Source organism: Vidua chalybeata, chromosome 2 (genome assembly GCF_026979565.1).
Source record: "Vidua chalybeata isolate OUT-0048 chromosome 2, bVidCha1 merged haplotype, whole genome shotgun sequence".
Lineage (NCBI taxonomy): Eukaryota > Metazoa > Chordata > Aves > Passeriformes > Viduidae > Vidua > Vidua chalybeata.
The window spans coordinates 59,918,037-59,943,567 of NC_071531.1; the positions used below are offsets into that span (position 1 = coordinate 59,918,037).

The following is a 25,531-nucleotide window of genomic DNA, read 5'->3' on the forward strand; positions in this document are numbered from 1 at the left end:
AAGGTTCCCTGCAGTGTTATGGTGGTGGCAGTGAATTCCCTTTTCCAAGCAGCAGGTCTGACCATCCTCCTCCAAAGTCCAGCAGAGAGAGAGAGAGACAGAGAGAGAGAGAGCGCTTTCCAAACTCCAGCCATCATCTTTTTACCTGACTCCATTCTTGCAGTACCTCTGTCGTGTCCCCTCCCCCCCCCATGCCCCCTCCCCCCTCCCCACAAGAAAACTCAAAAAACCCTAGGGTAGTTCCCCCTCCCCACTGTCTCAAGCACCCAGCCATCAGCACTTCTTAGCAACTCAATGGGAAAAAAATTCCACAAGTAACAGGGAAAGAAAAGAAAAAACCCAACCCCCAACAAATAGGAAGCCATTCCTTCTTGTCCTGGCCCTCCAAGCCCTTGGCTAAAGTCCCTCTCCAGCTCTCTTGTAGGTCCCCTTAAGTATTGGAAGGCTGCTGGAAGATCTCCCCTATCCCTGTGCTCTCATTCATATCCCCTTCCTTTTCTCCTTTGAGACCCACATGCTGGGGGTCATCCATGTGCAGTTTTCACCTCCTCTCCTCCTACTGAGGCAAATTCCTAGATGTAGACATGAACTTCATAATAAACCAAAGTCTGTTGCCTCCAAATTACACCACCCAGTTTGCAGTCCTAAGGAACCCTTCCTAACATCTTAAAAAGGCCACAAGCATCCTCCTGTAAGAGGGATCCATCCTCCCTTTCTAAAAACCTACAGCTTTTCTTCAGTGAAGGGAAGAGACAAGCAGCCAACATCATGGAGCAGAAATACACCAGCTTAAGGGAGACAGTCTCCTAAGAAACAACCCACAACTGTTTTTCATGGAACAGACATACCCAAAACATGATACGCTACAACCTTGAGAAACCAAGTGCCTGTGAGCAGTGGGGAACTTGTCTCTCTGCCATGTAGCAAGGTGGTCTCTTCTCACTAGGCTGCTTTCAAGGCTGGGGCGCATCTTTTCTTCTTCCCTGCTTTAAGTCATCCTGTGCTCTGTGCATGGCTGAAACCTGCAGGGAGGATTGCAGGAATCTGGGGCAAAGAGAGGATTTCCCAGTCTCTGTTTTTCTCTGCAAAGGGTGCTGGTGCTGGAGGGGCCCTAAAGCACTCAGGGAGGTTTGCTGCAATTGGTAAAATCCTTGGAAGCTGAAAAGCACAGGATGGGCTAATTCCATGAGGCAATTCTTAGATATGTCCTTGCAAACTGCAAGTGATCTGTTGGGTAAATTTCTACTTTTTTAAATCTATTTTGTCCTTATGATCTTGGGACTGATGGATCCTGCATAGGATTTGGGGTGATACCTGTCATGCCTAGGGTGGTGGAGGGCCCTTGAGAGGTCTGACTGGCTGGAAGGTCAGGGGGGAAGGACAACCTTGGCTAGTAGCTTTAAGGCCTTGCTTATTGGCCTTTGCTGTGCCCAGGGGATGGAGGGTGTATGATGCTTTTGCTAGGAATTGCCTGGCTGAGAGCTGGGATGGAGGCAGGGAGGTGCAGAGGAGCACTTGACTTGGCTTCACCAAAAATGCATGGTCTGTGTGGTCACCTTTCCAAGATTTGTGCCCCAGTTTCCCTACCTGTGTTTGGAGACCTGTTCTGTCCCATGGCTGTCTGTCTGGTTGCAAACAGAGAAAAAAACACAGAAGTTTCTGGATTTCTCAGGGAAGGCTTTAGAAAAATGCAGTCATCATGGGCAAGAGCTGAGAATGCTGGGCAAGAGCTGAAAATGCTCATTTTTAAAGAAGTATAGCAAGATGCTTCCTAAAAGATCATGAAACTCTCCCACCCTTCAATAATAACTTTTTTTCCTCTTATATTTAACCACTTTCCAATGTCTCATTCTCCCACACCCATCTTAGCAAAGAAAGCAAACATATTTAAGAAAAACACTAAAATCACCTTTTTTGGTCTGTGTGTGCCAATTCTTGTTTTACAAAACACCCTGCAATTGGATTAAAAGTGGAGCTGGTCAACTGTCTATTAGTAATTCTCTTCCTGGTCTCTCTCCTGTGCTGAAGTAGTGCTCATTCAGCACAGGGACCAAAGTTTGGACATACAGTTAATTTTTAGGTGCTCTAATTTTAGACTACAGCTAGGCAGCTCTACCATGACTTGATGCCAACAGCCAGTCTTTGCTCCCTCACTTGCATAAATCTTCCTATCTGTGTGCTGGGGAAAAGTGAGGGTGAGACTTTAAAAGAAAAAATAATTAATGCCCTCTAACACAAAGCTCACTGTGAAGTGTCTCTCTTGCAGTTTTGGCCTGAAGTTTGCTTCCAGTTGTGAAAAAGAGGATGTGTAAGTGCAGTTTAGAAGGGGAAGAAATGGATACATTTCAAAGCCTCTCTAAATGTTAAATAACTACATGAACAAAAAAGGCAAGTGCTATGAAAACAGCTGATGCCCTTTGGGCTTTGAAGTGGTTGTACCATTAACCAGTGAGTTGCAGAGGAAATACTCTTCGCTCCAATACTACAAAAATAGTGGCTGTATACAGTGAGCGTGGAGGTTTGCAGTGGTTGTTCTCCTACCCCAGACAATACCTAATAGGTGGTGTGACATCAGAAAGGATACAGGACCAGTATCCAACAGATGGACAGAAGAAATGTGGCATTTCCTTCTGTGCTGGGCACTGCCAATGCACCTCCAGTCCTGGGGGCAGTTCTGGGCCCCTCGCTCCAACAAAGACATTGAGGGGCTGGAGTGTGCCCAGAGAAGGGAACAGAGCTGGGAAAGGGTCTGGAGCACCAGGAGCATCTGAGGGAGCTGGGGAGGCTTGGGGGAACCTTTTCACACTCCTCAACTCCCTTACAGGTGGGGATTAGGCTCTGCTCCCAGGAAACAAGTGACAGGACGATAGGAAGCAGCTTCAATTTGCCCCAGATGTGGTTTAAGTTGGATATAAGAGAAAATTTCTTCCGTGAGAGAGTGGTCTGGCATTATAATAGGCTGCCCAGAGAAGTGGTGGAATCACCATCTCTGGAAGTGTTTGAAAGGCATGTGGATGTGGCACAGGGAACAGGGTTTAGTGGTGGCCTTGGCAGTGCTGGTTTAACAGTTGGACATGATGATCTTGGAGGGCTTTTTCATCCCAAATGATTCTGTGATTCCATGCTCATTGGGGTTTTACCATCTGCTTGTCCCTTGCTTTCATCAGTGGTCAGCTCATCAGTCAAATTTGCTTTTAACACAGTCTGGATAAATTCAGGCTTTGCCCTACCAGCTAAATCCAGCTAAATAAATGCTTGCTCTTCCTTAGTTTCTTTCCTGGGGATGTCCCAGGATGCAAAAGTCCCAGGGGTATGTTTGTAGGGGTTTTGAACAACCTGGTCTATTGGAAAGTGTCCCTGCCCATGGCAGAGGGTTGGAACTGGATGATCTTTAAGGTCACTTCCAACCTAAACCATTCTGTGATTCTGTGATTTTATGTGTCAATGTACTCCTAAGGTGTCCATAGCTGCAGAAATCCCTCTAGAGAACAGGGTTTGCAAAGCTCTGTGATGCAAACATCCCTTTCCAAGCAAATTCTTTGAACAGGAAGGGTGTAAAGCGCAAATTGGCTGAAAATCAAGCCATGGGCTGGGGGCTTGGGTAATTTTTTGGCCATATGATGTGGATCCTCCATATGCAAAGGTCAACCAGTTCAGTGATCATGGTGGTGCTCAGATGTCCACAGGTACCTCAGCATGGGCTCTGCTGAGGTGTCCTGTGGAGGGAGGCATTGCTCCTTGCTCATTCTGGCTCTGGACATGTTAGTGGATGTCTTTGCACCCTGTCAAAACATAAGCCAATGTCTCTGGACTATGCCAACGACCTGGCCCAGAATGACTTCATGCATCTGTAAAACGTTGCCCTGTTATGCTCCCGTTAGAAAGTGTATGATGGCTTTAAACTGAAAAAGAGCAGGTTTAGAGTAGAGGTTAAGAAGAAATTCTCATGAGACCTTGGCACAGGCTGTCCAGAGAGGCTGTGACTGCCCCATTCCTGGAGGTGTTTAAAGCCAGGTTGGATGGGGCTTGGAACAACCTAGGAAGATGTCCCTCTTGATACCAAGGGGGTTGGGACTAGAAGATCTTTAATGTCCCTTCTACCAAGGGTAAAATTACCACAACTACCTAAATCTGCATTGTTTCTTCAGCTTAATTCCCCAGTAAGCTTGTGCCTCAGTTACCTCCATACCTTTGGGTTACACAGCTTTTTTGTTTATTTGAAGTTCTATAGAAAAACAGGTGATGTGTGGGGATGTGGGAACACACCTCTTCTCCCTTTGCTCAAGATTTAGCTCATTACTCAGGTGATGTATGAGCCAACAGCACACTTCCATAAATACTACCTAGAATGTGAAGTGTTCCCATCGAGGCAGGAAAAATAATCAAAAGATAGATGAACCCTCTATTGACTTTCTTCTACCTCAGTGCAAAATTCTAAAAATACCCTCAGGGACATGATGGATGGACCTTCAAAAAGGCAGGGGCAGATGTCCAGGAGTATAATTTTGTCAGTTTTGATGTTTGTGAGAGCCTCCCAAGTGGCACATGGAGACTCAGATCACATTTTGGGCTCATTCTTCCTAGCCTCCTGCACCTAAATTAACTGGCAAAGGAAAAGGACACAATGTTTTGGAGGGAAAGTGGGGAACACTGTTGGTGACATGCAGTGCAAACCAAATAAGTACAGATGCCACATTTATGGCAGGAAGAAAAATACCTACTGTAAGAGTAAGAAGGGGTTTTGTCACAGTTTTGCCTTCTTGGCAACTTGATAAAGCAAATATTGCTGGTTGGCTGACTCAGGTTCAAACTCTGTGTTAAATCCCAGCTCTTACTGTCTGGCTTGTTATTCACTAATGATAAAACTTAGATCACTTCCTGTGAGGGCATGATTGTGGTTCAGAGGAGGATATAGGGATGAAAGCAGGATGGAGGTTCCTGTGGTTTGGGAGGAGCTCTTTGGTGGAGCTTAATTTGGCAGAACAAACTTGGCATTCTTGCAAAGTCTTCCTGCTTAATGCAAGGTTTTCCCTTTCTAATGAGATGCTTCTCATACACAAGTAGCCTGCAGAGAGAGCGGAAAGAGATTTCGAATCCGAATTCATCCTACTGCACACATTAGAAGAGGGGGTGGAGCATGTCCAGAGAATGGCAGCAAAGCTGGGGAAGAGTCTGGAGCTCAAGTCATATGAGAAACAGCTGAGGGAGCTGCAGAGGCTCAGACTGGAGAAAAGGAGGCTCGTGGGTGGGGAGGCTGACGGACACTTTCTCATTCTGTTCAACTGCTTGACAAGAGTGTGGAGCCAGGTGGGAGTCAGGCTCTGCTCCCAGGGAGCAAGGGACAGAATGAGAGAAAACAGCTTCAAGTTGCCTGAGGGGAGGTTTAAATTGGCTATTTGAGAAAATTTCTTCATGGAAAGGTTGTCAAGCCCTGACACAGTCTGCCCAGGGCAATGTTGGAGTCCCCATCCCTGGAGAGATTTAACAGGCATGTAGATGTGGCATTTGGGGACATGGGTTAGTGGTGGGCTTGGAAGTGCTGGGGATCTCATTGGACTTGATCTTAAGAGAGTTTTTACAGCCCAAATGATTGTGATTATACAAAATGAATACTGAGTTGGACCTGATTATGGTACCTGAGCTATGGTCTCTACCACAGGAACAGATCTATCATCTTCTGAGAGTGACCAATCCGATTTTTATTTATGCCTCAATATATGTTACACATGAGGCGAAAGATTCCTATGAAGACTGCTGGCATCCCTGTTCCCAGAGAGGCTTCACCTGGCAGCCAATCAAGGCAGAGAAAACTTCCACAATTAAACAATGAGCGCCCCCCTCCCTCCAGGCACTTGCCAACGGGTCAAATGCTCACATACCCGGGGAGAATGCCCCCAGAAAGCCATTCTGTGGGAGGAGCCTTAGCACAGAAAAGCAGCTAGCTGCTACACAACTAGAGCCATTTTGCTTTGGGTTGCTTGGAGAGGTCAGGGGCTCGCTCAGAGAGTCAGCTTGGCTCTTCTGCCCCCGCCCTCACGTCTTCTTCCCTGTGGTCCTGTTTCCCTGCCCATACTTTGCTTTGCCCTGCTGCACCGTGAAATGAACAGGGCTAATGCCTTTATTAATGTTCAGCTCTTTATTAAAAAGATCAGCTGGGCAGGGGGCTCGACGCAGAGCTCTCCCCCGCGGTTGTAGCTTTCCCAGGCAGCCGAAAGGAAGGAGGGGTGCAGAGTCTGTCACTGGAGTCCCGAGCAGCAGCTGTCTCTTTTTCCTTTCCTTGTGGCACACCAGTGGCCCGAGGATGAGGAGGCATGGTGTGCAGAGTCTGTTGCTGAAGTCCAGAACAACAGCTGTCCCCGCTTCTTCCGTGGTGGCAGCACCAGGGCTCTCTGTCTCTCTATCGCCCTGCTTCTCAGAGCCTAATGTAGTCTGTTCCTTCTTAGGTGATGGCAACAGTTAAAAGTCAATCAGGGGATGTGTTTCCCTCTTCCTCAGCTAGGGCATTTGCCTAGACTCCTCTACTGTGTTCAGTTTTTGATTTATATTCTTTTTTTCCTCCTAAAAATACTCCCATGATCCTAAGGGGTTTTTATTTGCATGTTAGTCTCAGAGTGGCAGCGTGGAGGGATGGGGGGCCGGTTGTCCCCAGGTAGTTTAGAGAAAACAAACAGAGCAATTAGCTAATTAGAATTTCAATATCGGTACTTAGCTAGAGTTAGTAGTTTTCTTTTAGTGTTGCCATGGGAACTAGGAAGGCCCTGCCCACGTCTCTGGGGAACACCTGGAAACTGTTCATAACACACCGTTTCTGCGAACCAGCTTGTCACCTCAAAGACCATGTGCAGTGCAGTCGCCGGCATCTGCATCTGGCATCGAACCGCGACCACTGTTGCCATCGTGTTTCCCCGCCGCAACCGTAGCCACCAGCATCCAGCTGTGACTGTTGCCGCCATCGTGATTAGTGGAGCTGCCGCCCATAGCCGCTATCTGCAGCCGTTGCTGGAGGCATGTTGCCGCCGCCACTTGGAACTTGCGTTCAGCCTACCACGGGAGCTAGACGCACCGTAGTTCGCAGCACACCCGCTCAGTCTGCCAAACTGAAGCTGACAAAGAGCCACGGTTCTTGTGGTGACACTGTCCCTGTCTTCTGTTTCTTTCTTCCTCTCCCTTTTCCCCCCCGCTCTGCTCCTTTTCCTATTCTCCCCCCTCCCCACCTTAGTATGAACACTTTTTTTTCAATAAACGGTTTTCACATATAATATTACCGCCTTTGCACTTTATTTTCATCAGAGAAATCTATCAAAAGAATCCTTCCCGACTCCTTATTTTATAACGGAATGGGATATATTAGTAGGCTCAGGAGTCAAAATTGTGGAGAAAAGGCCCTTTTCAGATGCTGTGGTTGCAGCCTCTGCAGACTACTGGATTAGTGAACAACCTTGGTAGCTGTAAATTCTCTGTTTTTAAGAGACAGATCAACTCTTGAAACAAAAATCTTGTAAAAATACTACTACCCTAAAAGAGAAAACCTGAAAATCCATGAGCACAGGTTTAACTCATGCAGGTAAATGATTCTATGGTTATAAATCAATGAAGGGAATGACAAAGACACATAAGCCCTACACTGGAGTGTAATGTGTTCTGACAAGCCAAATACAGGAACTTTCTTACATACATCCAAGCCACTAGGTGAAGACAGGGCATTTTCTGCCGCTAAGTAGCTGTACAGAAACAAAGCTACAGAACTGCACACCAAGTTCTCACTCAAAGTATTGCAAATCTGCCCCACAACTTGGAGGTGATTCCTGCAGTCTCTGAATAGAAGTGCAAAGGGAAAAATAAGTGTGTTCTCAAAAGCTTTATTCAATAGGCATTGCCCTAAAAATTCAGTATATGTATTAAAAAAAAGGAGTCTAAAACTATTTTGAATTGTTCTTGGCTGCAGAGAGCTGGAGGGCTGGCTCCTATCTGTGTTTCTCTGTCCATAGCCCATGTTTTTCAGACTGATGTGAAGTAGGGTATTTGAAAAGGTGTTATTGTTCAAGAATATTCATGCTAGACACACAGGTTAATATCTCCTGCATCAACCAAAGCATAAATAAAACATGTCCTGGGCATTTCCAAAATCATTATCAAACCACCACCTGGTGTGTGGCTTCTTGTTGGGAAAAACATCCTTGTGGGAACACAGCCAAGATATTTCTAATCTTTTATTTAGGAATGTTTGCTGATTTTCAGCGAGTGAGATGGGAGAGGGAAAAAAAAGTTTCAGGACAAGTACTCTTCAAAGAAGTGAGATACTGCACTGCTCAAGTAGTGGGAGTCAAAGAATCCAAGAATGGTTTGGGTTGGAAGGTTCCTTAAAGCCCATCTTGTTTCAACACCCTGCCAGGGGCAGGGTCACCTTCCACTAGATCAGATTGATCCAAGCCCCATCCTACCTGCCCTTAAACACTTCCAGGCATGGGGCAGCCACTGCTGCTCTGGGCAACCTGTGCCTGGGCCTCACCACCCTCACAGACAAGAATTCATTCTAACCCTGCCCTCTGTCAGTTTAAAGGGACTCCCCTGATTGTGTCACTACATGCCCTTGTGAAGGTAGAGGCTGTTCAGGGGCTCAGTCGTATCATCAGGTTGAGGCTTATGTTTTCCTTCCTCACAAGAAACTTGGTGACACAATTTTCAGTTTCAAGTCACAAAGCAGTTGCTGACGCTGAGGCTATCTATGGTCGTTGCATCTTTACCCCTGACAGTTGTAATAATACATGAAGCACTAAAGCATTTTATTATTATTATTATTAGTTAATTTATTTAAATTTTAATGCATCCATCTAGGCTGGGATACCATGGCAGTATATGAAGCAAGAAAAGCAGTCCAGAAAACCCCCATGTCCTGGGTCTGGGCTGATCCCACAGCATGGGCAGCAGGGGAGCAGGTGATTCTGCTCCTCTGCCTCACTCAGATAAGACCCCACCTGCAGGGCTGCCTCCAACATCAGAAGGATGTGGAGCTACCTGACACCTTAGAGCCCCTGCCAGTGCCTAAAGGGGCTCCAAGAGAGCTAGAGAGAGACTTTGGACAAGGTCATGGAGGGACAGGATAAGGGAAAATGGATTCCCACTGCCAGAGGGCAGGGTTAGATGGGATATTGCGAGGAAATTCTTGACTGTGATGGTGGTGAGGCTGTGGTGAGGTTTCCCAGTGTAGTAGTGGCTGCCCCATGCCTGAAAATGTTCAAGGGCAGGTAGGATGCGGCTCAGAGCAACCTGGTCTATTGGAAGATATCCCTGCCCATGGCACAGGATTGGAAATGGATGAGCTTTAAGTTCCTTACAACCCAGACCATTTTGTGATTCTGTAATCAGGATTCAGAGAATTTGCACCAAAATATATAAAAGGTGAATATATAAATAGTAGGATGATGGATCTGGGCAGATAGTGATCCCAGCAATTCAGCTATTTTCCATTTGCCTCTCTCACGCCTGTCATGACCTCGCAGTGTGATTTTTTTGCAGGCTTTTTTTTCAGTTACAACAAGAAGAGATACCTCAGCCCTTCTTTGCTTATAGATAACTTTATTTAATTCAACAGGGAACACAGGCAGGCAGGAGAACATTCACTTTTCACTCAGCACTATGCTAGAGTGATTTATTTGGGTTCTGGCCTCCCTTTTGCAGGTCTTAGCCAAGACCTGTTGGTCAAGAATCTTTCTTCAGACGGGCTTTTTCAATTTTACATTATTATGCAGATTTCCACAGGCTACTACAAGTGTTGGAACACAGCCTTATGGCCTAATGGGGAGCAAACCAGTTCTGGTGCTATTTTGACTCATAAAGACAGATGTGGGAATGCCTTGGGACCGAGAAGAAAAAGAAAACGTTCTTTCACCTCTGAATCACAGGTTTAAGCTCTCCACAGCAGAAAATATGACTTTTTTTTTTTTTTTTTTTCAATGAAACACACTGCTAGATATGTCTGTCTGGGCCAAACAGCATCTCCAGAAGCAACTGGAAAAAAACTGCTGACACAGCTAGACATGATCCTGCTTCCACCCAAAAAACTAGTCAAAAGTTGAAGCATTTTCATATCTGTTTCAGTTGTGACATGGTCATTACTTTCCACCAGCTTTTCTTTGAGTGATGTTGAAGTGCTTCTTAAATACAGATTATTCCATTTTCTCCAAATTACAGAAGATGAAACTGAAATTAGGAAAGAGACAGAGGCCTGATCCTTTGTCCAGAGCTATAGCAAAGTCCCTCCTTTACCAACTTACCTAGACATGATATAGTTATAAATGATCTGGTTTAATGTCATGGGAGCTGGGACAGACCCATCTGCCTCCAGAAATCTCAAGTGGCAAGTACAGCTACATTAAAACCTTGGTGCAAACCTAAGTAACACCTTTTTTCTTGTGGATGAGTTGAATAGACCCTTCAACATGTTGTTAGAAGAAAATGAAGCTTGGTCAGTGGTTTAGACATTATCTGTAGGTTATCTTAACAAAAATGATGCTCAATGAAACCATTAGAGCCTCCTTTAAGTTTTAATTAATTCCATTTTCATTCAAAATCCTTTAAAAATGCATCAAAATTACTAAATTTTCCTCCTTTCTACCTTTTCTCTTAATTTCATTATTCTTTCAGGAACCCAGAACTCCCAAAGCCAGCTGGGGAAGATAAAATCAGCCAAGAGTGGAGTGGGAGAGCATTTGAACAAGAAGAGGGTGTTTTAAACAGCTCATCATTAGTAGAGGAATGGGGTGACCCCCTCGCCACCAGTGAGGGGGGAGAATGGATTGAGAGCAGCCCTGAAGATGAGGACTTGCGGGTGCTGGTGGACAAGAAACTGAACATTCCCCAGCCATGTGCTTTGCCAGCCTAGAAGCCCCTGTGTGCTGGGCTGATCACACAGTGTAGGGAGCAGGGGAGGGGGGAATCTGCCCCTTTGCCCCACTCAGGTGAGACTCCACCTGCAGTGCTGCCTCCAGCTCTGATGACCAACATCAGAATGACATGGAGCTGCTGGAGTGCATCCAGAGGAGGCCATGGAGATGCTCCGAGGGTGGGAGTCCCTCTGCTCTGGAGATAGGCTGGGAGAGCTGGGGGTGTTCAACCTGGAGAAAAGAAGGCTCTTTTCTCCAGGGAGAGACCTCAGAGAGCCTGCCAGTGCCTAAAGGGGCTGCAAGAGAGCTGGAGCAGGACTTTGGACAGGGGCCTGGAGGGACAGGACAAAGGGGAATGCTTCTCACTGTCACGGGACAGGGTTAGATGGGATATTGGGAAGAAATTTTTGGCTGTGATGGTGGTGAGGCCCTGGCACAGGCTACCCAGAGCAGCGGTGGCTGCCTCATGCCTGGAGGTACTCAAGACCAGGTTGAATTCAGCTCAGGGCAACCTGGTCTAGGGGAAGGTGATCCTGCCCATGGCAGGGTGTTGTAAATAGATGAGTCTTAACGTCTGTGCTAATCCAAATCGTTCTGTGATTCTATAAAACAGGGCATGAAACAGCCTGTATAGGAGGCGGGCCTCTGCTTGGTCTCCTCACTCCCTAATCCCTATCCCATGCAGAAAGCTGCATCACCTGGACCAAGACCTTCCCCCTACCCCCACGCCTGGGCTGGGACATGGGACCCGGGAACCGCCCGCCCCTCCACCTCCCTCCGTCTCCTCCTCCTCCCTGGGCTATATATGGATACGCGACCAGTGTCTCTCTTACTCGCTGGCTGCACGGGGGCGGCGTAGCGTGGTGCGCTGCTCCATCCCATGGCCTTACCCGAGTCCTAACCACTCCTCCCGCCATGAAGACCATCATCGCTGCCTACTCCGGAGTGCTCCGAGGTACCGGCGGGGGGAGAGGGGGGACAGTGGGAAGGGGTGGAGATGAGTCTTCGTGCCCGGAGGGAAATACTGCGGTGCGGAGCAGCGTTCTGGTGCTTCAAGGGCTGGGGTGGGAGCAGCACCGAAACAATCCGCTTTAAGATATTGCTCCTTTTTCCTTTTTTTTTTTTTTTTTTTTTTTTTTTGGCCGCAGGAACGTTGTTCAAGGGGAATAAGGAGGGGGAAGAGCGATGTGCAATGGCGGGAGGCAGCTGTATCTTTTCTTGGGTAGAGGATTACAGGTCTCTGCGCAGATTTTGTGTTTTAGCGGCTCGGAGGCTCGGGGTGCGCTCCTAGAGCTGTTGGAAACGGCTCTAGTCAGTCTTGTATATTTTGCCAAGATACAAACTACAGTAAGTTTGCACCTTGGCAAAATGTGGGCGTGGGGCGCTTGCCTGTAAACGTGTCTCCCCCTCCCCCCCACTTTCTTTTGTCATGGTAGGAAGAGAAGTGTAGTCGCTTTATCCGTGCTGCGTGGCTGATAAAGTTCGGTCTCAACTTTATTTTCATATGATTTCATTTATCTGGGAAAAGGCCTCTTTAGCGAATCCAGCTGTTTCATAATACTGTGTTCCCCACACCTACATCAAGGGGAGAGTGGAAAAATGGCAACATGTTGCTATTTTTGCTGTGTTATAATGAGGAACTGAAGATTCACTGCTCAGCAGGAGTTCCGTGGTAGCCCGTTCTGCGAAGTTTTCTTTAACAGCCCTCCGTGCTGGTAAGTGGCTTGTTGAGAGTAGTGGAATAGGTGTCAGTGGCTGACACCCCTCGTGGACAGAGCTGCTGCAGACACCGAACACTTCCCTGCACGCTGGAACATGTTGGTTAAAGGCTTTGGAGAGAGTATAGGGAATCCCAAACCACAAGCTACCTTGCTTGCTTGTAAAGGCATCTCAAAGGATCTTGTAAGAATTAATTCAGCAAGTCTTAATCTTTTGCTAGATAGAGTTTTGTATCCCTTCTGCAAGGGTGCTTGTCTAGAGAAAGGTCAGGATTTGCAAACAGGGTGGGTTGTGTGTGAAAATGCAGTTGAAGAACGATTTAACCTGTGATTTGTGGAGGGTCCTTGAGTGATTGCTCTGTGTTGTGAAAGGCTTTTTGCCATCAAAAGGCAAACTGCTAATACCTCCTGGGATGAAGGGACCTGTGAAATGTTTTATTGATTAAACAAATCATTAGCAGAGCTGAAAGGACATTAACCTGGTGAATTAACCTCTGAAGTCTTGATTTTGCACTGTCCTGTCCAGTCCTGCGTGTAGAGCTGCTGGTGCTCATCTCAGCCAGGATATTAGATTGATCTGAAGGATCAGTTGTGAACTGACTGGGAAGAAGACCTGCATGTGTTTCCTGTTTTCAGATCTGTTTTTTAAAATAACTTCACTTGCTTGCATGACTAACAGAGGACAAGTTATATTTTCAGTTGAGAGAAGTTATTTGAATTAGCATAATCTGAACAGTTGTACTGAGCATTAACTGCAAACTAAGTGCAGAGAATAAATAATTCAGGAAACCTATAAAATATGTAGGGTTGACCTGAGACCTCAGCAGCCACCTTGTTGGCACTGGCATGTTAATGATGGATCTAGGACACATGCATAATTCAAAATGGAGTGTGGTTTAGAGACAGTGATTGGCCTCATCTCTAGATAATCCTGATTAGTGATGGAAAGCTGTCTTAACTCTTCTCAGGTCAGTTTTCCTCTGAGACACCTCGTGGGGATCCTGCAGTGATATTTGTGCTTTTTAACTTAATTCTGCCTGGGGAGACAAGGGATATTGTCTTGGTGACTGCAACATCTACCAACTCCATGCCAGTGCTGTAGCCTGCATGAGCAGGAAAGCACAGGACTGTCTTCAGAGCTGAATTCGGGTGCCTCCCAGAGGAGCTCTGACTCAGACTGGGTATGGAGATAGTGGTGTGGGACCCTGCAGATCAAAACTGGCAGAGGTGATGTGGTAGAGATTCATTCATGAGATCTTATGTACTGCTTGATCATGTTGGACAACTTGTCCCACTACAGAGGATGTGTAGAACAAACTCACTAGATTTTTTTTTCCTATGTCCCTGAATATTTTTTTCCAAGTACCATGCTTGTTCAAAGGGCTGACTTTGGGTGAGCATCTGAATGGTTCATACTGTCCTTTAGTCTTCTTGTTTTCCTGGCATCTGATTTTGTTCTGGTGCTTGTAAAATTGGCTGAATTAAGTCTGATCCTATTTAAAAACAGGCAGAAAAAGAGGTGCATGCATCTGCCTCTATATCCATCCCTGTATGTATGCCGAGGAATGTCCTTTGATATCAACCCAGTACTGCAAAAATCAGAGCAGACCTTGGACCAATGCCTAGGGTTGGATAATGCTCTGAGAGACCTAGTTGGGTAGGAGGGGTTGTGGTCTCCTTATCTTGATCTGCCCCACTTTGGCCATAGGATGCCCAGGAAGTCTCCTCCTTGTGTTTGGCAGAGCAGCAAGGAGCTCGGTCTCAATCCCTCTCCCCTGAGGAAAGCTGCTAGTCTGGCTGGAACCTTGAAAGGCTGTGCTGTGCTGAAATGTCTTTTCTAATGTTACTTCATCAGTAAGAAGTTTGGGATGAAGAAGATGATTTTGCTCAGCTTTATCTTGGAGTTAGTCTTACACTGCATGTGAGGTTTACCAGACCTGAATTCTGTTCTGGGGTGGGCAGCCTGGGAGTTCCTGTTTTGGGAGAACAGGATCACAGCTGGCTGCAATGAGGTGTTGTCTCTTTACACAGTTGCTTGGGAGGTGAAGGTCTGGGCTTGCTCATATATAACCCCTCTTTCAGAGCTCTCATGTGCTCTGGACACACTGATGAGCTATAGTAGGATGGGTCATTTTCTCTTGTCCAGACCTATTCAGTGTTGCTAACTTAAATCTAAGCTTGTTGGCTGGTCTGGGACAGTGTGGTCTTGTGGTTACATCATTTTAACATACATACTGCTGTGAGTGTGGAGATTGAGGGCTGAGTTTAGTGCTGTGAGTAAATCCAGAACTAACATAAGTAATCATGACAGATTTGTTTCCTGGGTCTGGAGAATCCCAGCTCCTTTCTAAAAGAGCTGATATAAATTTTTATTTGCATGTCCCTGTTCAAAATATTGTTGATCTCCAGTTGTAGACACACCATACTGTAGATAATATGTAATTGAGTAGCTTCCTGGGACAGGAGCAAACTGTTGTAAAGCTGTGTACAGGGCAGGATAACTATACTCTTCACTGATTACTCATTATTTTCTTTACAAATTGTTTACTCTATAGTGAATATGCTTGTGCTTGGGGCACCCAAGTAAACCTAAGACACAAAATAACTAGTGTTGCTCAAGGGCTTTTACAGGTGCACCAGCGTGCTGTGTGGGCTCCTGCTCTTGCGTGGGAGGCTGTGTCCTCCTGAATATTCTAGTACTGGTCTATTTTTCTTATCTATCTTTGTTCTAGTTTCAGCTTCTCTGCAAAATACATAGCTCAAAATGTCTATTTGCAGCTTATCCTTTGATGGATCTAATATGGTTTTCATCTAAATAAGGAAGCAGTTTCATTCTTGACCAAGAATTAGCATGCTAATTGTCTGGAAAAGGTGGCAGATGAAGCTTGGCTTTAATAAGGTTTCAGTGTATTTTTAACTATATGTAACACTTGTACTTCTTTTCAGGCAATTTCTTTTGCTGCTGTTTAATTAAGTCCTGTCAGTTGGGTTTTTCTGGTGCCCACGTGTGAAGTCCTGTTTACTTCCGTTATTGGGATTTTGAGTCTACTTCCCTGCCTAGATAAGTGTTGTTTGTGTAATTTATCTGAAATAAACTCTGCTAGAAGAGCACTGGATGCTGAGTCCGTAATGCAGGAGTCAAATGCTTGGTCAAACCGTTTGCTGATTCCAGGACTGCCTTGGTAGCAACTCCTGCATTTGATGTTAAATGGAACTAAATGATAAAAGTATGGTGAGCCCAACGCCAGTTGCAGGATAGCTGGCTAATGTTCCTGAGCTTCCTTGGAAGGTGGCAGATGACTGCCATCTTTGAGCACCAGGGAGAAGTTCTCCTGGAGAAGTTGTTACTCTGTCCATTGTGACAAGGAAAGTCCTTGAGAGCCATGCATGGCTTAGTGCAGGGAGTATCCCATCAATACTCCAGGGAATGGGCTGCAGTGTGAACTGGAGACCAGGAAAGCTGTTGGTAAAGTATGTCTTGTATAGATATGGTTTGCCAAGGCTGACCCCAACAGTCATGGAATGGCTTGGGTTAAAAAGGATCTTAATGGTCATCTAGTTAAGGCTCCCCAGACAGGCTTTCCAGTTTTCCAGGTACCCTGGAAAATGCTCCAGGGGGTGTGCTGTGTGGCCAGCATAGGAGCTACTGTCTTCAGCAGCAAAAGATGGAGGTTTGGGTTTCTTCAGGATCCAGGATATTTCCTTGGGAAAAGACTGATAGGAATGTATACAAATTATAGTTATGTCTACTGGGCCCTTTTAAACTAGGTTATAAGGGTAATCTGTTCCCTGAAAGTTAGAGAAAATGCCATGGGTTTTTAATATGTGAAAGGTGTTTGGTGTGGGCCCACAGGTGAGCCATTAGGAGGAAGTATTTTCTCTAATGGACTGAACTCAAGTGTCAGTGTTGGGTTATTCTTCTGTGGCTGAGTGCCAGCTCCCCCTTCTCCCCATTTCTGTTGATTTGTCAAAGCTCTTCTGCTGTGTGTCACTAGTAACTGGCCTGGTTCTCCAGAGCATGGAGAGTCTTTCCAAAAATGCCTCCTGGTTACTGAAGCTGAAAGGAGATAAGGCTTGCCTGGGAGTTGAATACACAGTGTCAGTCATACATGATGAACGGGAAGCTCAGAACTGTCTGGAAAGGATTGTCTTGGCACTAAGGTGTGTAAATGCCTCGTTGATGAAATGGGTTAATCTGCAGGTTTGGTACAAAGGTAGGCCTGATGAACTTGCCAGGTTGACTGACCATTCCCATGGTCCTTTCCTTTGCTACTGGGCATCTTTCATTTCTTAACTGAGAATTAAATGCTAGTATTCAGGCCATGGTAACTACTGACTTTCCTGGTGTGGAAAATCTTGTTCTCTTTGAAGGATATCTTTGCTTTCAGCAAATAACTGACCCAAGACACTTGTCCAAGGGCAGGTGCTTAGAGCCGTGTGGCAAACCACTGCCTTCCCTCTGTCTGCAGAAGTTGAATGTGAGTTTTACGAGGTTCGAAAAACAAGCTGACAGGTTGATTTGTGCTACTCAATACTGCTCTATTTACAGGGCTGGCAATGCCTACAATTTGTTCAAACATCTAGAAAATGCTGAAGTACAAATTCTCATCTAGAGGGATAAACAACTGTTCTCTTTGGGAAGAGGATAGGGATTTAGCTGATCCAAGGCTAGAGTGTTTGGTTTATGAAGCCAAAGAGGTTTAGTAGTGTAAATGCGAGTACTGGAAGTAAAAAATTACATGGGACTGGGCTTTTATTGTGAGTCACAAATAATCTCTAAGACTTTTGGCTTCTTTTGGAGGACATAGACATATGTCCAGTGACACCACTTTTGCTAAACGCTTTTTTTAAACTTGTATCTGGTAATCCTCAGTCTATATCAAGTCTGTCCACATGCAATTTTGTAAGGTTTTTGGGATAGCAAGTTCCTGGAGCTGTGGCCCCTCAGCAAGAGTTGAGCAACCTGGTCTAGTGGAAACCATGGCAGGGTATTGGATTGAGATGAGCTATAAAGGCCTCTTTGAATACAAACTATTCTAAACCCAAAGATTTCTTTTACCCCTGAACAGGCAACTGGCTTTGTAAAAAACTGGGTGAAATTCATCCCTCACCCCAAATTTGGGGATTTACTGCTAGATTTTACAGCATGGGATTTCTGAATCTCACTGCTTAGATACTCTAGTGTGGCAAATCAGTGCATGTGACATTTTGATGTTTTGACATTGTCCTGTCTTGCCTCAAAAACAGGAGAACTGCTTGCAGAATTCAGTCTTAATACTGCACTGTGTTATCTTGTAAATAACTGTCTACAGCTCTAGCTGTTGTTTCAACCTGGATTAGTACTGTAGGTTTCAGTTTACTCGCAGTTGTAGTGGTATGATCTATCCCAGCCTAAGACTTGGTCTGCTTAGAGTAATTAATGCCCAACGCACTTCTGGGATTGTTCACGTAACATGGACTAAGCAGAACTAAGGGTCTGAACTGGGTGGTCTGGCTCTAAATTTAGACTGTAGCCTTTGGTGTGGCTCCCCCCTGAATGTTGCCAGGGATGAGGCATCTCTGGGTAACCTATGCCAGTGTTTCACCACCCTCATAGTAAAAAACTTTTCCTTACCTAATGTAAATTGACCCTCATTTCTGTGAAACAGTTGCTTTACATATTTAAAGATGCACCAGTTAGAGTATGTTTGTAGAAACTACCAAAAATACTAGTGCCTACTTATACCTAGAGAAGCTATTTTCAATCACTTTAATTTGACTGAGTGTGAACACTTGTTATGCTATTACCACTAGCAGGTAATATCTTGTCAGCAAGAACTGAACCTATTCAATGTAATAGCTGCTTTCATAGTCCTAATAACAGGCTGATCATTAAATACAAAAGAAAATATGTAAATACACATAAAGTGATTTGTATTTTGGCCAGTTATCATGGTGCTTGTAAATAAAGTAATGAAGAAAAGTGAAGGAAAGCCCACTTGGAAGTGATTCTTTCTGGAGGTCGTGTATACAGCCAAAAGCTGCAGTGGGTGGTTCTTCATATAGAAAGCAAGTGTTTTCAGTGTTTTACCCACTTTTGGGTTTTTTCCCCACTTGAGTGTATTAAGCTTCTACAAGAGTGGCTTTCAGCTCCTTCCTTCTTATTTACTGCTTGAGGAATGCTGATAGTTTTCCTTACTCATAGAGTTGTGGATCCTGAGGGTTTTATGTTGAGGTTTGAAAAGACAGGAGTCTGTGAAGGAAGGCAAGGGCCTCTCGTGAAATGGAAAAGGTAAACCCCCTCCCTCCAAATTACCACAATTTCAAAATAAAAAGGCTCTCAGGCAAAGATATGAGAATGAGAATAACAGTTCTTTACTAGGAAAAAACTACATTAAAAAAAATGTAATTAGTACAAACAAAACTACTGATAGAGTCAGAAACCTGACTCTTCAGGGTGTTGGTGATAGTCCAGTTAAATGGTGGCTGCTCCTCTTGGAGTGGCAGATGAAATGTGGCTGAAGTGGTGATCCTGTAAAAGGGTGTAGTTTTCTCTGAAGGTCTGGTGATAGAATAGATGGGCCTGGTCTTCCTCTGGGAATCTAGTGAAGAGGCTGTTCTGATGTCTCAAAAAATGCTGATTTTATGCAGGTAGAGATGCTTGGCTCCTCCCTCTGGGTGGAGTTATCTCACAATGGGATGATGTAACTTTCTCAGTCATGCAGTGAGCCATTCAATGGCCCATTAACAGAAGATATCTCCCCAGAGAGAGACATTGATCTTGGAAGAGATAAGAAAACTGCCCAACTTAACAGAAGATACCTGCCCCACCTCCGACAGACGGTAAATAGAATATATGCTTATCTTACAAGCTAGGACATTATCTACCCTTTATTCTATTTCTATCCCTGTCACAATGAAATCTTACACCCAGTTCTCACTTAAGACTAGGTTTCCCTGTGGCACACAATGGGTTTCCCATTTTTCTGCATTACCTACCAAGTGTAACCAGGTTCTTGAGCAAAAGCAATTCTACGGATGGGTTTGTCTTTGCCTGAGGTGGGATTAATCCAAACAGTTTTTCTTAAAATACTTTTCATATGTGCCACAGGGACTTTATCTCCATCCACTGTGTGCAAGGGTTCTGACTGGGCAGGACCAGCTCGATTGATGGACCCTCGGGTGTTGACCATCTAGGTTGCTTTTGCCAGGTTCATTTCTCAGTTTCTAAATATTCCCCCACCAAGTGCCTTCAGGATAGTCTTAAGGTGTCCGTTGCACGGTTCAACTTTGCCGGCAGCTGGAGCATGATAGGGAATATGATATATCTATTTGATATGATGTTCCCTGGCCCAGGTTTTGATAAGGCCATTCTTGAAATGGGTGCTGTTGTCAGACTCAATTTTCTCAGGTGTGCCATGTCTCCACAGGACTTGCTTTTCCAGGCCTAAGATGGTGTTCTGGGCAGTGGCATGAGGCACAGGGTAGGTCTCCAGCCATCTAGTGGTGGCTTCCACCATGGTCAGCACTTTAGCACTTGCCTTGGCATGTCTGAGGCAGTGTGATGTAGTCAATCTGCCAGGCCTCCCCATACTTGTACTTGGACCACCGTCCACCATACCACAGGGGCTTCACCCGCTTGGCCTGTTTGATGGCATTACATGTCTCACAGTCATGGACAACCTGAGAAATGCTGTCCATGGTTAGATCCACCCCTTGGTCTCGTGCCCACTTGTAGGTGGCATCTCTGCCCTGATGACCTGAGGCATCATGAGCCCATCGAGCCAGGAACAACTCCCTCTTATGGTGCCAATCTAAGTCTATCTTTGACACCTCTATTCTTGCTGCCTGATCTACCTGCTCGTTGTTTCGGTGCTCCTCATTAGCTCAACTTTTGGGGACATGGGCATCTTCATGACGGACTTTCACCGTTAGTTTCTCCACCCAAGAGGCAATGTCTTTCCATATATCAGCAGCCCAGATTAGTTTTCCACTATGTATCAGTTGGCCTTTCTCTCTACCCTCTCAGCCAGCCCCACAGAGCATTGGCTACCATCTACGAATTGATATAAAGGTAGAGCTTTGGCTACTTCTCCCTTTCAGCAATGTCCAGGGCCAGCTGAATGGTTTTGAGTTCAGTGAGTTGGCTCGATCCACTTTCTCTTTCGGTAGCTTGTGCAGCTTGTCGTGTGGGGCTCCATACGTCTGCTTTCTACTTCCGGTTCATCCCTACGATGCAACAGGAACCGTCAGTGAAAACAGCATAGCATGTTTCCTCTGCTGCTAGTTAGTTATATGGTGGAGCTTCTTCAGCCTTTGTCGCTTGTACCTGCTCCTCGTCATCAGTGAGACTAAAGTTTTCACCTTCTGGCCAGTTCATAATTATTTCTAAAATCCCAGGGTGATTCAGGTTTCCAATAGGGGCGTGCTGGGTGATGAGGGCAATCCATTTGCTCCATGTGGCGTCAGTGGCATGGTGGCTAGTAGGAACTTTCCCTTTGAACATCCACCCTAGCACCGGGAGTCGGGGTGCCAGGAGGAGTTGTGCTTCCGTGCCAGTCACCTCTGAGGCAGCTTGAACTCCTTCGTAGACAGCTAAGATTTCCTTCTCTGTTGGGTGTAGTTGGCTTCGGACCTTCTGTAACTTCGGCTCCAGAATCCCAGCGGTCGACCTCGAGTCTCACCAGGCACCTTCTGCCAAAGGCTCTAGGACAAACTATTGTTCCCGGCTGCAGAGTAGAGCACATTCTTGATCTCTGGTCCCATCTTGACTGGGCCAAGGGCTATAGCATGAGCAATCTCCCGCTTGATCTGGGTGAAGGCTTGTTGCTGCTCAGGGCCCCAGTGGAAATCCTTCTTGCAGGTAACCAGGTAAAGAGGGCTCACAATCTGGCTATACTGGGGAATGTGCATTCTCTAAAAACCTATGGCACCTAGGAAAGCTTGTGTTTCTTTTTTGCTGGTTGGTGGAGACATCGCCGTGATCTTGTTGATGACCTCAGTGGGAATCTGGCGCCGTCCATCTTGCTATTTCACTCTCAGGAACTGGATCTCTCAGGCAGGTCCCTTGACTTTGCTCTTCTTGATGGCAAAGCCAGCTTCTAGCAGTATCTGGATGATCCTCTCACTTCTCCCAAACACTTCTGCTGCTGTGCTCCCCCACACAATGATATCATCGATGTATTGAAGGTGTTCTGGAGCCTCACCCTTTTTTTAGTGCAGTCTGGACCAGTCCATGGCAGATGGTAGGACTGTGCTTCCACCCCTGGGGCAGTCAGTTTCAGGTGTACCGCACACCCCTCCAGGTGAAAGCAAACTGAGGCCTGCATTCTGCTGCCAGAGGAATGGAGAAAAACGCATTAGCAATATTAATAGTGGCATACTACTTTGTTGCCTTGGAGGCCAGCTTGTACTGGAGTTCCAGCATATCCAGTACAGCAGCGGTCAGCAGTGGAGTCACTTCATTTAAGCCACAATAGTCCACAGTCAATCTCCATTCTCCGTCAGATTTGCGCACAGGCCAGATGGGGCTGTTGAAGGGTGAGTGGGTTTTGCTGACCACCCCTTGGCTCTCTAGCTCATGAATCATTCTGTGGATGGGGATCACAGCATCTCGATCTGTCTGATACTGCCGGCGGTGCACTGTCAAGGTTGCAATTGGCACGCGTTGCTCTTTTACCCTTAGGAGTCCTATTGTAGACGGGTTTTCTGACAGTCCAGGCAAGGTGTTTAATTGCTTAATGTCTTCTGCCTCTACAGTAGCTATTCTAAAAGCCCACTTGAGTCTCTTTGGGTCTTTGTAATAGCTGTTCCACAGGAATCTATGCTTAGAATATACGGAGTGTCTGGGCCAGTTACTATAGGATGTTTCTTTCACTATTTCCCAGTCAGGCTCACCTCGGCTTCCACCAGGGTCAATTGCTGCGATCCCCTTGTCACACCAGCAATGGAAACAGGCTCTGCCCCCACATGTCCCGACGGTATCAGAGTACACTGCGCACCAGTATCAACTAAAGCATCATATTTTTGTGGCTCTGATGTGCCAGGCCATCGGATCCACACCGTCCAGAAGATCCGGTTTTCTCGTGCCTCTCTTTGGCTAGAGACAGGGCCCCTCTAACCCTCGTTATTATTCCTTTCCTGGGCATACATACAAGAGGTTCCTTCAAGGGGGTATGGCAGGTCGTACCCAACAGCTTGGTAATGGGAGGTTGAGGCTACCTTCACCTTGGTGGAACTCCCCCGATTAGAGTTTTTCTCCTTGAGTTGACGCACCCATGCTGCCAGGACAGAAGTGGGTTTCCCATCCCACCTTCTCATGTCTTCCCCATGGTCACGCAGGAAGAACTACAGATTAGCCCTTGGGGTGTACCCTCTCTCTCTAGCTGGGGAATGTTGGGCTCTGACTGTGGGGCCTGTGACTTGCACGGGTGCTGCATTAACCTTCTTCATCTCCTCCCTCATCTCCTCTTTGAACTCCTTAATCACAGCTGAGATATGAGCCTGCATTGGGCCATTAATCATACTCTCATAATTCTTAAGTTTGTTGGTAACAGAACCCACTGTCTCTCAGTTAGTGTCAGCATCAATTGTTGTGATGAAAGTGGTGTATTGAGATGGCCCAAGATTTGCTAGACTCTACAGCATTTGCCCTGTGCACCTGACCTTGTCAGGGTCATTATCATGCTGTCCATCTCTCCTAAAGAGTACTTTTAATACTGCCACTTCCCTCAACTGCTGGATCCCTTCCTCAAGGGTCTTCCAGCGCATTCTGTGATGGTGCTCCTGCATTCTCTCCCTGTGGACAAACCTCCCTCTGACACTCAGTAAAAGCCGCTCCCAGAGAGAAAGGGACCCCGGCTCCCTTTCAAAAATCTGATTCATACCTGAGTCCTGGGTCAAGGGTCCCAAGTTCCTTGCCTCACTACCATCCAGCTGGATGCTTGTACCCATAAGGTCCCAGACCCGGAGTAACCAGGTAGTATAAGCCTCATGCCCTCGTCGCACAATGTCTTTGTGAAGATTACGGAGACTTTCATACGTCAGGGACTCGGTGATGATCGCAACCTCTGGCTCGTTTGTGGGTTGTGAGGTTCCTCCATTCCTATCCCTGTCTGGGTGCTCTGCTTTCATCTTAGACCTCCTTGTTTCTACTGGGGCAACTGCTGCTGGCTGGGACTGCTTTTGTGGTTCAGCTGGAACCTGGACAGTTGTAACAATTGCGGGTTCTACAGCTGTACTCTTCAAGGCAAAGGGAGGGTTTCTCACTAGCTGGGGAAATGCACTCCTTCAGCATCTCATGTATCTCCTTAACCAGAACTCTCACTCAATCTGGGTGGTTCATTTCTGAAGCGGGTTGTGGGGCAGGGTCAGGCTCTGGAGCAGTAGCATCTCTAGTCTCTGGGGCAGTGTCAGGCTCTGCAGCAGCATCCCTAGTCTCTGGTGTAGGTGTCAGGGTAGTTATCCAGGTTAATCTTCCCTTATCTCTGAGTGCTAAATATAACAGGCTTAACAGGCATATCAGCAACACTACCCATTGTATGATATCATTAGCATTTAGAGTGGATCTTAACCCTTCGAAAACTGGTGGAGCAGACCTAAAAAGATGGTTAAAGGGTTGGGAGAAAATTTCCCCCGGTGTCATTTCCTCACAGTAGGTACCATTATTAAAGTAACCCCAAAAACATACAGTTAGTGTGTGATAGCTCTGAATCCATGTACCTGCCTTCCAGAGGAAGTTAAAGATCCGTGAATTCCTCACTATATTAATCCATAAGCTAAACTGGATAACAGCCACAGCAGCCTTAGTTATAGGACCCATGTCTAGATAAGGGCCTACAAATGGGAGAAATACAGCTACGACCACGTGCCACTCAAACCAGGGTAAACTAGACCACATGGTGACACTTAAAGATGTTTCTATATCAGCACAAAAAAAATAGATTACTTAAGAAATATTTATATTTTTTTTACTCTCAATGCCCTTGTGCCTCACGTTGGGCGCCAAAATCTGTCTTGGTTTGAAAAGACAGGAGTCTGTGAAGGAAGGCAAGGGCCTCTCGTGAAATGGAAAAGGTAAACCCCCTCCCTCCAAATTACCACAATTTCAAAATAAAAAGGCTCTCAGGCAAAGATATGAGAATGAGAATAACAGTTCTTTACTAGGAAAAAACTACATTAAAAAAAATGTAATTAGTACAAACAAAACTACTGATAGAGTCAGAAACCTGACTCTTCAGGGTGTTGGTGATAGTCCAGTTAAATGGTGGCTGCTCCTCTTGGAGTGGCAGATGAAATGTGGCTGAAGTGGTGATCCTGTAAAAGGGTGTAGTTTTCTCTGAAGGTCTGGTGATAGAATAGATGGGCCTGGTCTTCCTCTGGGAATCTAGTGAAGAGGCTGTTCTGATGTCTCAAAAAATGCTGATTTTATGCAGGTAGAGATGCTTGGCTCCTCCCTCTGGGTGGAGTTATCTCACAATGGGATGATGTAACTTTCTCAGTCATGCAGTGAGCCATTCAATGGCCCATTAACAGAAAATATCTCCCCGGAGAGAGACATTGATCTTGGAAGAGATAAGATACCTGCCTCAACTCTGACAGATGGTAAATAGAATATACGCTTATTTTACAAGCCAAGGCAGGTGTTCAACCAGCCCTTGGCCTGTGCTGAGGAAGGCTGGAGCAGAGAGCTTACCTTGAACAGCACTGGGAGTTCTGCAACAGGCCTTGTGAAGGGTGGATGAGAATAGCTCAGACCACAGCCAGGTGTCTGCTTGCCTGTGGTTTGAGGCAGCTGATCTTTATCTTACTGTGAGGTCATAGGGTTCCCTCTTACCAAACACCACTTTGAAGAGCTGGCAGTTTGAGGTGAGGGTATGTGTTAAGAACATATGTTAACATCCTCTGCAATTTTATGGTCAAGTTAACAGAGGCTTGCTCAGATGAGTACTG

The 25,531-nt window shown here is 46.0% G+C and overlaps 1 protein-coding gene across 1 annotated transcript in view; it reads left to right on the plus strand.

Moving 5' to 3' along the window:
* The first annotated feature begins 11,717 nt into the window (after positions 1 to 11,717).
* The window catches only part of DGAT2 (diacylglycerol O-acyltransferase 2), a 30,233-nt gene continuing 16,419 nt past the window's right edge, over positions 11,718 to 25,531 (plus strand). The window contains exon 1 of the mRNA XM_053936328.1: positions 11,718 to 11,838. Within this exon, the coding sequence (XP_053792303.1) occupies positions 11,799 to 11,838 (40 nt within the window). The 5' untranslated portion in view covers positions 11,718 to 11,798. The remainder of the gene's footprint in view (positions 11,839 to 25,531) is intronic.